General features: G+C 42.7%; 1 protein-coding gene across 1 annotated transcript in view; it reads right to left on the bottom strand.

Annotated features, from left to right (window-relative positions):
• Nucleotides 1-2,342: 2,342 nt before the first annotated feature.
• The window catches only part of SP140 (SP140 nuclear body protein), a 79,105-nt gene continuing 67,967 nt past the window's right edge, over nucleotides 2,343-13,480 (bottom strand). Inside the window, exons 24-31 of the mRNA XM_059168883.1 lie at nucleotides 11,529-11,671; nucleotides 10,336-10,383; nucleotides 7,451-7,492; nucleotides 5,117-5,232; nucleotides 4,323-4,428; nucleotides 3,905-3,982; nucleotides 3,567-3,710; nucleotides 2,343-2,782 (exon numbers count right to left, since the gene is read on the bottom strand). Coding sequence (XP_059024866.1) covers nucleotides 2,675-2,782; nucleotides 3,567-3,710; nucleotides 3,905-3,982; nucleotides 4,323-4,428; nucleotides 5,117-5,232; nucleotides 7,451-7,492; nucleotides 10,336-10,383; nucleotides 11,529-11,671 — 785 coding nt within the window. The 3' untranslated portion in view covers nucleotides 2,343-2,674. The remainder of the gene's footprint in view (nucleotides 2,783-3,566; nucleotides 3,711-3,904; nucleotides 3,983-4,322; nucleotides 4,429-5,116; nucleotides 5,233-7,450; nucleotides 7,493-10,335; nucleotides 10,384-11,528; nucleotides 11,672-13,480) is intronic.

Consider the following 13,480-nt stretch of genomic DNA (forward strand, 5'->3'; position numbering starts at 1 on the left):
GATACCACATCCAGAACAACAGCTAGCTCGGTCCTACAACTTAATTACAGTTATTTATTTATTTATTTATTTATTTATTTATTTGAGAGAGAGAGAGAGAGAGAGCACGTGCAAGCAGGCTGGGAGGGGCAGAGGGAGAGACAGAGAAAATCTTAAGCAGACCACGCTGAGCATGGGGCTTGATTTCATGACCCTGAGATCATGACCTGAGCTGAAATCAAGAGTTGGACGCTTAACTGAGTGAGCTACCCAGGTGCCCCTTGATTACAAGTCTAGTAGCCATGAACCAAGTGGCTTCTACAGAGGTCAGACCAAATGGAAGGATAATGAGTATACAACCACTATAGGCTTGAAGTCTTTGCAGGTGGCACTAATCTCGGTCATTCCCCAGCCCAGGAATATGATATTGCTTTTGACTATTTCACCATGGGAAATTTCAGTTCCACAGCCTTCCACTGGGATTTTCTTAAGGCAGTCATTATTATCTCACAAGGCATTTTATAGGTTAAAGGACCAGTTCATCCAACTCTCATGTGTGTCCTGATTATATACTCAGAACCTGGGGTGGCTCCAAAGATTGTGACATGGATATTACCTGACTTCCATATACTCCACTCTAACAAGGATCATGTTGGGGCTTTGCCTCCCTAGAGCAGCATCAAATCAGATGTTGTTTTCAACAATCTTTGAAAGATCTATGTATTTTCCATTTTCTGACCCATAGTTCTAGAATAAAAGAACATCGACCATTTTGGTGAAGATCTGAAGAAATCACTACATGTATTATTTGCAGTTCTCATTTCCATCAGCAGGTTTTGGGTCCAAGAATTGACTCAGGCCTGGAAACTGGGCAAGGGATCTTGACTTTTCATTGGGGCAGCTGAACTCAGTTATCTGATCATCAATTTTTAATCACTTTTGATGGTATATATGAAGCAATCTCCTTGTTGGCTGCCCATCTGTCTTGCCTATAAGAACACCATGTCTTATTAACTATCTCCAGAGACATCCATGGACCAGGCCCCCTGGCTGTCATTCCAACCTTGCTCTCCATTCCAGAAGTTACATCATCTTGCTCTGACAGTTAAATGCTGCCCTTTGCTTTTGTTGTCCACTCATTTCCATTGCTACTAGGGAATCCAGTTCTGTAAAACATGCCTACATTTTCCCAACCAACAGAGAGTGGCCCCTGCTGAGCATCCCAAGAATACTGGTGCCCCCCCAGCAGTGCACCGTCACCTGGTTAAGTCAACATCTCTGAGGCTTCCTGAGGAACAGTTACCTGAAGGATGGGATTTCCAACTGCAGAAAGCAGAGCTATGCCAATTTCACTTTGTTTTTAGACGCCCCCATTCCATAATCTGTCCCACTAGGTCCAATATCTCTACTTCTGCTTTGTCTAGTGTGTACCCTGCCTTACAGCAAGCCTATAAGAGCCACCCAGGAGCACAGTAGAACCATCACCTTTGGCTCTTGCCAGGCTAATGAAGTTCTGTGGCACAGCAGAATTCTCCTCTTTCCAGTTTCACATCCCCCTTTCTTCCTTTAGGATCCACTCCCAGACACAATCCCCTGGCACCTGCTGGTACACACTGGCCAGTCCCATAGCACCATTGGACTAGAAACCCTCTCTTCACCTAGCAGCTGTACTCAGGACATTCCCAGTCAGGGCGTGTGGAGGCTACTCTGCAGGGTCCTCATTCAGGGAAGAAGTGGGGTGATAAGGTCTGTCTCCAAAGTAGGGGCAGGAGTTCTCTTCTACAGGCCCAGTGGGTTCAGGGGGATCTGGAGTTCAGAGTTCTCATATACATCTTCCTAGAGAGCCCCTTTCTGAGTTCCAGGGTTTCATTCCTTCTTCATTAGTACCATCCCTCTGGCATAAGAGACCATCCTGAGCTTAGAATTCAGTCTTCTCTAAAGTTCTACTGTTCTTAAAATTCGGGTCAGGCCCTCCATACTGTCTGCTTTCCAGCTGCAAGTATGAGGATCTCTTTGTTTAGGTAGTGATTAACAGATTTAAGCCCGTCATTTATTCTTTTCAACATATTAGAGGCACTTAGCAATAACCATCAAAACCCATGGTTCTTAGTGTTACTATTTCTCTTTTCGTAAATATCAAGCCATCATATCAGCTGGTGTGCCTCTTCCCCTGGAGCTCATCCAGTTTCCTACAGGTGAAAGTTTGGGCAATGGCACTGTTATAACATCCCAGGAACTATCAACATTCCGCTTGTCACCATCTGGCTAAGCAGTGATCCAACATCAGAACTCCATCCTTAAGGCCCATTTGCTGGGACAGTTACCTGAAGTTGGGTTCCTTGGAAGCAGAGGCTGAGATAAAGTCTCTTTAGTAAGTGATTTATTATGAGAAGTTTTTCAGGAGAAGAAAGGAGAGGGAAGAAGGATGGCATGGTGGGAAAAACCAAGCATGGATGTGGTCGCAGCTAGAGGCTAGCTCTAGCTTGATCTTCTGGGGGGTGCACGAGCATGAATCACACCACACATTGGTCCCACCTTGGGGCTGGGTCCAAGAGGTGTTAACTCCAAATGAAGCTGGCATTGGCAGAACGTGATATTTTGGGGGAAGGGTGGCATCCACAGCCAATCCTCACAGCGGATGGGAGATGAAATTTCTGCCCCAAAAGGGAATTTTCCAGGATACCAACACCCTCCACTATGCCTGTGAACTGCTCTCATTTGTTTCTTCAATAGCAAACACTTCCTTGAATTTCCTCTCGAATTTTTTTTCCAGTCTAAGTCCCATTAGGCCAAAGTCATTGTACTGAAAAGAAAAAAAATTTAGGACAAAAATAACAATCCTCCTTGTCAGTGTTATTAGACACCTTGCAATCAAGAAGTTTGAAGACCTTGCTTAAACACCTAAGTTACATTAACCAGGTGACACTTAAAAATTCATGCAGCTAAGAGTAACTGTTGTTTCCTAAATGCACAATTACTTCTCATTAAGCAGACAGGGATGGGAAATCACTGCTTACCTGAGACCTTGACTTATTTGGTTTGGGTTGTTTATTTTAGTGAGACTTAGAAAAGTCATCTACGTTCTTTGCAACCATCAAAGAGCTAGTAGTCTAACTACAATCAGCCATCTCCTTCTAGTCCTAAAGGACTTCTAGTCCTCTCTGGTGACCCTGTAAGACTACACACTCCACTCACATGCAAAGGAGTCTGAAATTGGGACTTCTAAGAGTTTCCAGTGAGTTTATCTGGGGAGAGATAAGAAGGGTGACATAACTTTAAGAAGCAATTCTCTCCTTGGGTTTGAAGCAGGCAGGATTCCACTGTTCTTTGGGGACACCTGGAGCAAGGGAATGAGCTCTCAGGGGCCTGGGGTTCTGGTTACAGAAATAGCTTCTGACTCCTCTGACTCACTCTTACCCTGCTATGGTGAGCTTACGTCCTGAATTAGAAAAGTCACTCCTTTCCAGAACACTTCCTTGTGCAGGCTTGTCATAGGGTGAGGGAAATGTAAAATTTTCCAGGCACCAACTATGAGGGCAGAGTGACTCAAAGGAAAAAAATGAAATGAAGGCTGGGAGAGCCTGTACCTTGTAAGACACCCTGTGGTTCTGAAAGATGAGACGCATGTCCTGCACGAAGTCCCCTACTTGGCGATAACCCTGTTCATTCAACTTCTTCTTGATTTTGTCCAACCACATGGGTTCCTTCAGGTTTTGAGAAACCTCTCTAATCTGGTAAGAAAATAATATCAATGGAAGAGTTACTGGCATAGTTCAATGTCCCCAAATCCAGCAGAGACACAAGGTACAGATAATGGCGGCTCATGCTGTCTCATGGGATTCAGATCACAAATTTCTCCAGCGCCTGTGTGAAGGGCCCAGAACATCACAGTGGCCTAGAAGTGTGGTTGGTTGTTATTACTTACATAGTAATAATATGGGATCTTCGAAAAAAATGAGCTCTCTGAATGGCAATAAATCTTCAAGAGGAGGAACTCACATTTCTGCGAAAGAGGAAGGCTGTGAATAAAAAGCCGTTTGGGTGGGAGGGGGGTGTGTGGGGGGAAGCTCTTTGGAGACATTAAACCCATACACATTCCCAGGCAGAGACATGACTCACACCAGTGTTCTGGAAGTTTCCCCAAACATGTTTGGCTCTTGGAAACAGACATGTAATAACAGAGTTATTTCTTCCACAATCAAGTTCTGGTATGATTTCAGCATGGTTGAGACATGGCTTGGATAAATAGACTCCTTTGGGGCGCCCTTCCCCTCCCTCTCTACCTGTTGGACTTCTCACATGTACAGGATAAGGAGAAGGCTTGGGGATTGCACCCAACTCACCAACTGCTCCTCAGGCTGCATCTGTCTCTCCAGGGCCTCAGATTCCCTGTGACATGGCTGCCTTCCAAAAGACTCCATCCTGCAGATGGTGCAACTCCATGGGCTCCTAAGAGGTTGGGCATGAGTGGACAAGGGCCAGTGCCCTGAAAACAGACTCTGCTCCAATGGCTACCACTATCCTCCTTTCAGGCATGGCTGATGGACACAGCTGGGAGATTAAGGGGTGCCCCAGAGTCTCTAAGACCCCCAACCAGAACTTAAGCCCATGACCCTCCTCCCATCTACAGTGGCACCAGAAGACTCAGTGCATGGAGGGTGGTGTCAGGGTAAGTGGTGTGTTCTCCTTCCCTTGGCTGAGCTGCTGGGAGCACGAGACACCCTGCCTGTAACACCCAAGTGTCAAAACTGGGCCTTAACCCCTTGTGACCCAGGTTTCTATCAGCCCATTGAGCTGTGGTAAAATGCAGGAACCAGACCACATTTTCTGCCTTTTCTGAAAAAGCACAAAATGCAAACAGTTGATGTTCCCATCTTTGTGAATAGGAGCCTAGGCTAGAAAACACCTCGAAGGGACAGTAGCAGTATGAAGGCAAGGGATGCAGCCACCAGCCTCAGCATCCCAGCCTCAGCAAAGAACAGTATTATTTCCTGCCAGTGTCTTTAAACATCTCTCTGGACCATACTACTGGACCCCAATGTCCAACCCTGCTTTGTCTCTGCTTCGGACACGTAGGTTCCTCCTATTGCGGGGGGAAGGATTCCTAATCAGGGCCAGGGGACTTTATCTCACAAACCTCTCAATTTCCACAGGTGGGATGTGACAGTATTCATGAAAAGATCTCGAACAAGTATCACAGCAGAACAGCTTTCCTCCTCTCCGGCACATCTCACATATGTTGGAGTTTCCCAGCTAGAAGATGAAAAAAATGTCCGTGTCCCTGGTAAGACCCCGACAGACCACCGCTACGGGAATCTAGAATTTGAGACCTTTGTGCGAACCTGCCTGGACACATCTAGCTTCTCCCTGAGGTATGAAGGAGCACCATGGGGTGGAGGCTTCAGAAAAAGTTACCATCTTCAGTGACGCTTGGGAGGAGGAGCCTGTGTGTCATGCCAGAAAGTCCTCCCTATAAAACCAGAGTATCTAACACAGAAAGACTAGCAGCAAAACAAGAAGATGGTTTTATAGGAATCTGAATACTATTATTCCTTTGCAGATAAAACAAGTTCCCAAGAGAAAGTGCTGAATGTATTTGCCTATGCCACAAGGAAGACAGACTTATGGAAAGATGAAATTTTGAGAATTTAATAAGATAGCATAAACCCCTTCATGTGGAAAGTGATAAAAGATGAAAAGACACTCATTAACAATATTTTGAGTCTTGTTTTGGGATTTGGGGTGAAAATACTTATGTTGAATGAATTGGGTTCTGGTTATTTCTTTTGTTTTTAAGAATGGCCATGTATGAGGAGGTGCTAACCCCAATGAACATCTAGCCAAATTCTCCCATTCAATGTTCCAGGGGATCCTCAAAGATACCTCCACTGGGGCTGAGACTGTTCTGGCATGGAGCTGTGGCATTTTTCTTCTCATCAGTGCAGGCACTCATAGATTACTGTCATCAGTCTCTAGGAAGTGATGACCCCTCTCCCCAGAAGGACAATGAAATAACAAATTCAGCCAATGTTTAAGAATCTGTCATTTGTATACTTCTTAACAGATACAACTGTTTGTTTCTTAGTCCAGCTGCACACTAAACTCATCCAGGAAGATTATATAAAATTCTAAAATCCTGGTCCCAATGCCAGAGATACTGAATCAATTGGTCTGGGTGGGTACAGCCATTGGTGTTCTTTTTAAATTCATAAAATGGGTAATTTGTGCATCAGAATCATTTGGGACTTTTAAACAATCCTAATGTCCAAAACATAGCCTAGATTGAATAAATCAGAATTTCACAGAGTGGAATCAGGCAATGTTATTTTTCAAAGGTCCTCAAGTGATTCAGTGTTGAGTTAACCCAAGTTGAGATTTAGCCTGGTTATTAGGCATGGGGATATTATAAGTCAATGTTGAACTGGACCATAGTATCTACCCCTGGAAAGATTATGAACAGGGGTGAGGGTCTATGTCTATCCCAGACAAGCCACACAACACTGGAATTGAGGGCTGTTTAGATGATTGAAGACTCCTTCAGTTGGCCAAGTGTCAAAATCAGTGTGGATAAGATCTAAATATTGTTGGGGGATTGCTTTGAAGGTATAGTGTACACAAACCCATCCGAATACCCCTCCTCTGTTGGGTGTACTGTGTCAATCTTACTGCTTGATATCCTCTGTGAATGCTGCCCCCTGGAGTTGTACAAAGATCACTCTGCTTCAAAAGTCTATTTTGAGGCAATGAAAGGAAATCAAAGTATGATTTAGCGTAGCGAGAGCAATCACCCATAATTTTGGCAGAAGTTATAGCAGGTAGCCATATGGGACCACGTGATCCCATATTGTGGGGATTGTGTGATTGGCTACGTGGTGATGGTTTCAGCCCTCACCACCTTAGCACCTTGATGGCTCCCTTGAGATTGGAGACATGGCCTCCAAAAAAGACCACTTGCCCTGCATGCACTTATCTGCAGGACTCAAAATAGGGTCTACCCCCTGGATTATATCACCAGCTTGGCCGAGCCTGTTCTTTCTGGTGGATCTTAGCTCTGCCTGTACCTTGGAGTGGATGTTTGTGATTTTCCTTTCCTCCCCTATTGCCTTATTTAAAATGCTATTCTCCCAAATTTGCTCCTTAACCCTAATCTGCTGGCCAGCTCTAGCTATTACCACTTTGGGCCCTGGTTCTAGAGACCCGAATGGTCTAAAGTTCTGCCTCCCATACTCACTTTCAAGGGGAAATGAGGAAACAGGAAATTTTCCCTGAACAAATAGGAAAAAATATTTTCACACAGAGACACCAACTCCAGAACCACCTCCCTGGTATGGGTGCTGCATCTGCTCTTCTCCACTCATCACACACAGTGACACATTCCAACTGAGTGTGAGCATGCTTCAAGGAAACAGCAATGACAGTACATAGAGGAACAAGGCCTCGATTATTCTGGGGTTACAGGTGTAGTACTTACTTGAGGGTCAACCAAGATGTTGTCATGAGTCCTTGGTATTTTCTGTTGAAAAGAAAGAAACACTGAATGACAATATTGAATACAAGGATTGCATCCATCCCTTATTTAACAGCTATCTGTGGAGGAATTCAAGCCACAGTCTACCCATTATTTCATACTTTTTGTATGGACCTATATATCTACTTAGAGAATAAAAAGTACCAAAATACCACTGTTTGGCCCAATGCAAATTCAATTTCCTGGATTTCTGACCCAAGGTAGACCTTTATAAAACCAGGCAGGGAGTCCAGCCCTGATTTCCACAGATGAAGTTGAAGAAACTCCACTGGTTCTTCTATTTTGAAGAACCCTCAGGCATTTTTCTCTACCTTAGAAAGTATCATCCCACCAGGAAGAGGTGCAATAGGAGAATCAGGTTGAGAACTCATCATCAACAGTCCCCAGTGACCACAGGACCCAGAGTCCTGGAATCCATGGAAACATACCAGAGAATTGCACTGACTTTTGCAGTCCTCTTAGGGCACAGCCTCAAAGATAAAATGTGCCCAAGGTCCCCATTGTGGCAGCTTTTCTTCCAGAGAAGAGGTCATCCTTCTCTCTCCTCCCTCCTTTTCTTCCAGAGAGAAGGTCATCCTTCTCTCTCCTCCCAAAAAGATGTCAGCTGGGAGACTTTTCAGAGGTAATTGATTATCACTCACTAAACTTACAGTGCTTTTGCATATTCAATAGAATGACCAGGCATCCTTCCCTCTGTAATATGGTTTTTATCTCCAGCCCAGAGCATAGTAGTCATAGACAAGTGTGATCCATGGGACAATGACCTGAGAAGTGTCCAGTCATTGCCTATCTCTCTGGGTGACCTAAAATCTCCCACTCTTCCCCAGGTTAGAATTTGAGGTTGAAATAATCCTTGAGGTCAGGAATATTGTTTCAGTCAACTTTAATGGCCATTAGACATTTAGTATGGACTTGATAATTATACGTTGAATGAGTAAATAAGTGAATATTACTTAGCTTAGGAAAAGAGATTACTTGCTATCTCTTAAGAAATATTAGTATACAATATACTGGAGGAATATATTATTTTGCAACACTGCAACTGTCACCAAAAGATATTAGTGGCCCTTGTCAGGAGCCAATAAGCTATCATGTGATATCAAGAGTGATACTGAAGTTTCTGAAAGCCAAGGGGCTCCAACAGCAAAAGAGATTCTGGGAGACACAGAGGACCCATAGGGATAATAATGAATTGTAAGATCTTCCTTTCTGGGGAGTTCGTGGAGAGATGCAAAATATAAAGGCAGCTGAAGCTTGTTGTAGGAAAGTATTGCACCCATGGATAAGGGTAGATACTGTTGATAAGAAGTTGCCAGCTGACAAGGGTAATCTGACTATTTTATCTTATTTTTTAAAGTTTATTTTAATTTCATTTTTTAAGTAAGCAGTATGACCAACATGGGGCTTGAACTCATGATCCCGAGATCAAGACTCACATTCTCCACTGAATGAGCCAGTCGGGTCCCCCAGAGTAACTCTTGACATCTGGGAAATGATACAGATGCTGGTCTTTAATATACTAAATTGATCAAATAATAGTTTCCCTTTAGGAAATCCAGCGGATGCAATGTCCCAAGGACTGAAAGTTCAAATGATCCAGAACATCAGAAAATCACATTCCCAGTGGGAGATGATGTTTCTTTGGCCAGCTAGGTATGGCCTATCTTAGAAGTCTATGAATGTCTTAGATGGCCATTCTTACTTGAAGTATGTGAGAATGACACTTCTTTTCTCCCCCTCTTTCTCAAGTTCTTGTTCATACTCGATCTTGGAAAATCCATCACCTTGTCCTGAATCTACACTACACTTAACCTGTTTATTTGTTGTCTACATAGACTTCTTCTATAGAGGAAGAAACCATTTTCTCAGATAGAAAAGAGGTCTCTACAGCCCCCCGCCCCGATGTAGCCAAAAGGGTAGCATCAAAGTAAACAATTTTCCAGATCTGCCCCTCCCATATGATACATCAATCTCCCAAGAAGTTCTATCCCAACAGCATCATCCTCAAGACAGGCAAGTAATTTCCCCTGAGAAAAAAAGGTCTGTGTGTACTTTTTAATGAAAGGTGAAAGGGGATGAAATGAATCAGAAAAGAAAATATGCCTTTTGTTTCCGATCTCATGAAATGATTTGGTTTTGTCTATGTCCCAGAATGGACTATCTGCTAGAAAGGAGTTGTCTGAATCATTTAATGAAATCACCATTAGATTTCATTAAAGTTGGACAATAGTAACAATGATTTAAAAAATCTGTATTTGAGTTGAAGATGACCCTATATCACCATTTCCCCCCTAATATTTATTTATTCACTTAAGAGACAGAGATAGAGTGCATGAGCAGGGGGAGAGGCAGAGGGAGAGAGAGACAAACAGACCACTTGCTCAGTGGGGAGCCTAACATGGGGCTCAATCCCAGGACATTGAGATCGTGACCCGAACTGAAATCAAGACTCAGATGTTCAACTGACTGAGACATCCAGGGGCTCCAACCCTATCTTACTATGAAATTTTTTTGTATTGCATAATCATGTTTGCTTTTACAACTTTGACACCCTTACAACATCTGCACCTACAGTTAAAGCATATATATGAGGTCTGTTTTGATGACTCCTTATCATCTCTACCTCAAATGATTTATCATTCAAAGAAGATCTTGCCTTTTATACAGCATAATGTTCAAAGTAGCAACTCTGAAGTCACATGCCCCCCAAAAAAGGGGGCGGGGGTTGGAGGAAGCCGAATTATAATTATCCAATTGAATACTATGAATAATTGTGCATATAACATCAGTTACATGATGAGAACTTATAAAAAGTAACTAATAATCACCTTTCTTCTCCTGAAATATTTTCTTGGAGGATTGTGTAGAAGTTCTTTCTGAAAGATAAAAAGATCCAAGTTTGTGGCTAGCCTATGTTTCTATTTTGTAAGTCTGGCACTTCCAGCCTCCTCCCATATATTTCTACCTGGATGTCCCACTGCCAGATCAAAGCCAGGATGGCTAAGTGAAAAAATATCTCCCTCTTCTCAGCTGTACTTCTAGAATTCAATCAGTGGTTAGAATTGCAAGCATTGGAAAATCATCTTTGGAACATTTTTCCTTTCTCTTGTCTTTTTTCCCAAGTTTTAAGAGGTTTTCCTTCATCTCTTTGACACCTCTCACTTCCTTTCCATTCTCACCAATGCCACTCATGCTGAATCCATACACCAGGACTATTCAATCAACACACATTTGTCCCATGTGTACTGAGTATCAGACATTCTGGACAATCTTGGACACATAAAGATGGACAAACCCTAGTGGTATCTTGAAAGAAAAAGAGAATGCATGGAAGGATAAGTATAAAATAGTATAATAAGGGTCTTAGTAGTGGGCTCATGGAGTCCAGGGAAGGGAGGACCAGGCCAGGTCGTTCAGGGACTATTCAGAGAAGGGAGACATTAGTTGCATATAGGTATCTTTGGGCTGAAAGACACTGAAATCATTTCAAGCCCCCAAGGTTGTCTGAAATATTGTTTTAAATATGTCATTGCATGCCTCAAAAGACCTCACTGATTTTTCATTGTCTATATTATGAGTTTAAACTCCTTAGGCTAACATTAAATCCTTCGTAAACAAACCCCATTGATGGATCACCCCTTAATTATACACAGCTAGTCTACCCCAACCCACAGAGCTACTTTTGTTGTGGTTCTGGTTTTTATGCCATTCTTTTTCTGGAGCCTCCTTTTTCCATTTGTTTGGCTGTAGACAGTCTTGTTTCGGTGCATGAAATTTTCTGCATGCACTTGGGTCACAATGACCTCTCCCTCCTTCAAGCTCTGGCCTCTATGCAGACAGAGCCCTTTTATAACATTAATGTGCAACATTATAGAGAGGTTAAGAATGTGGGGCATCTCTCCCTGGGTCAGCAGATAAACTCAGGGGCATCAGATTTTTAGCTACAACTCAACAAAAATTTGGTGAGCAAATAATGACTGTACAACAAGGAAAGTCCCATCTACTCCAGTCCTTGGAATACCTCCATTAGCCATCGTAGGGGCCTCCCACCACAACGCACACTCATCCTCCAGTTCTTTGATTTTTCGTGGCCTCCTTTGGCTTCAAATTCCTTGGGGGTGAACCATCTTCCATCCTCACTCTGTATACACTTCTCCAAGACTCCTGTAAGACCAAAGTAAGTTAAGCTTCAGTCCTCTTTGTCTTCAGAACTCAGATGATGAGCTCCCACCATAATGTATCTGGAACTGTCACAGCCAGCGAGACAAGAGGGAGTAGGGTTGAAGGATAGGAGAATGAAGAAAGGGAGTGTGGGGAACAGGAGGGACACAGGCAAACGTGTCAAGCAAGTGCCAACGTTTATTTTGCAGAGTTCTGATTTATACCACACAGTAAGGGAATCGCCTCCTGGACATCTGGTGCTAGTGTCGATTTTAGCCTGAGAGTAGCTGGCCATGCAGAGATATCAGACAGCCTTGACCTTCGAGGTTTGGACACCTAGGCCATAACTCAATATTCACAAAACACAGGAGCCTTATTAGCTTAGTCTTGAGACAGCAGCTGCAATGGCAATAAGCCAAACCTTACAACGTTCTCATAACAATCACCAGGGAGACACGGTGGCACTCTAGCTCGCCACCTGTGAAGGTCCTCGGTTGAAGAGGCTCCCAAGAACTGTTGTTCTATTGGGTTAACCCCTTCTAGGCATGAGGCCCTCAACATGGAACCACCAAATTTGGGCTCAAGATTTATAGTAGGAGAGTCTAGCTTCCATTTTCAGCCTTTGGAATGCCCAAATATAGCCTGTAAGACCCCTTAAAGGAGATTTCCTGCCTTGGGGCAACATTTCTTTAAAACTTTGTACAATAAAAGGTTATAATTACCATCAAAATCAACCTTTTAAAAGTATTTCAAAATCATCTACAAAGGAAAAGCACATGAACCTGAAGAGTGAGAGGATCTCAATTTGCTGGGGACAGAGAACAGACCAGTTTCCAATAGCTCTTGGGACAATATGAAGGAAGAACCTCAGGTTGATACTGAGCTTAGAATGGTATCACCTGATTCTGAAGCCTTTATTATTTTTTTAAATCCAGTGTAATGGCATTATTAAGCAGAGCTTTTCCCTTCCCTGAAATCATGGATAGCTGATATTAAAACTAATTTTGAAATGTTACCCAGTGGAAAATTAAGCTATGTATAAAAGATAACCATATGCTAAACAGCATTTCTCAATCATTGGGGAAATGCAAAACAAAAATATCATGAGATACCACTTCATAACCAATAGGATGGTCATATTTAAAAAATCAGACAATATAAAAAAGAAGTCAGACAATAGCAAGTATTGACAAGGATGTAGAAAAATTTGGGCTCTCAGACATTGCTGGTGGGAATGTGAAATAGTGAAGCCGCTGTGGAAAACATTTTGGTGCTTTCTCAGTAAGTTAAATGTAGATTTAGCATATGATCCACCAGTTCCACTCCTGGGTATATAACCAAAAGAATGGAAAACATTTGTTCCCACAAAAACTCATACATGAATATTCAAAGCAACATTATCCATAATAGCCAAAGAGTAGAAACAACCCAAACTGATGAATGAATGATGTACATGGTTTATTCACACCATATGAAATATATTATTTGGGGAAAAAATGGAGCACCAATACATGCTAACACATGGATGAACCTCAAAAACATCATGATAAGTGAATAGCACGTCATAAAATGGCACATATTATGTAATTTCATTTATATGAAATACCTAAAATAGGCCAATTTATGAAGCAGAATATAGATTAGTGGCTGCTTAGGGCTGGGCACCAGGATGAACTGGGAATGTGTACCAACTACAAATAGATGTGGCATTTGCTTTAATGGGGGATAGACACATATGTTCTAAGATTAGATTGTGGTGATGGCTGAATAATCCTGGGGAAACGCAAGCAAAATTCAACGTTGAATTGTACA

Source organism: Mustela lutreola, chromosome 3, assembly GCF_030435805.1.
Source record: "Mustela lutreola isolate mMusLut2 chromosome 3, mMusLut2.pri, whole genome shotgun sequence".
Taxonomy (NCBI): Eukaryota; Metazoa; Chordata; class Mammalia; order Carnivora; family Mustelidae; genus Mustela; species Mustela lutreola.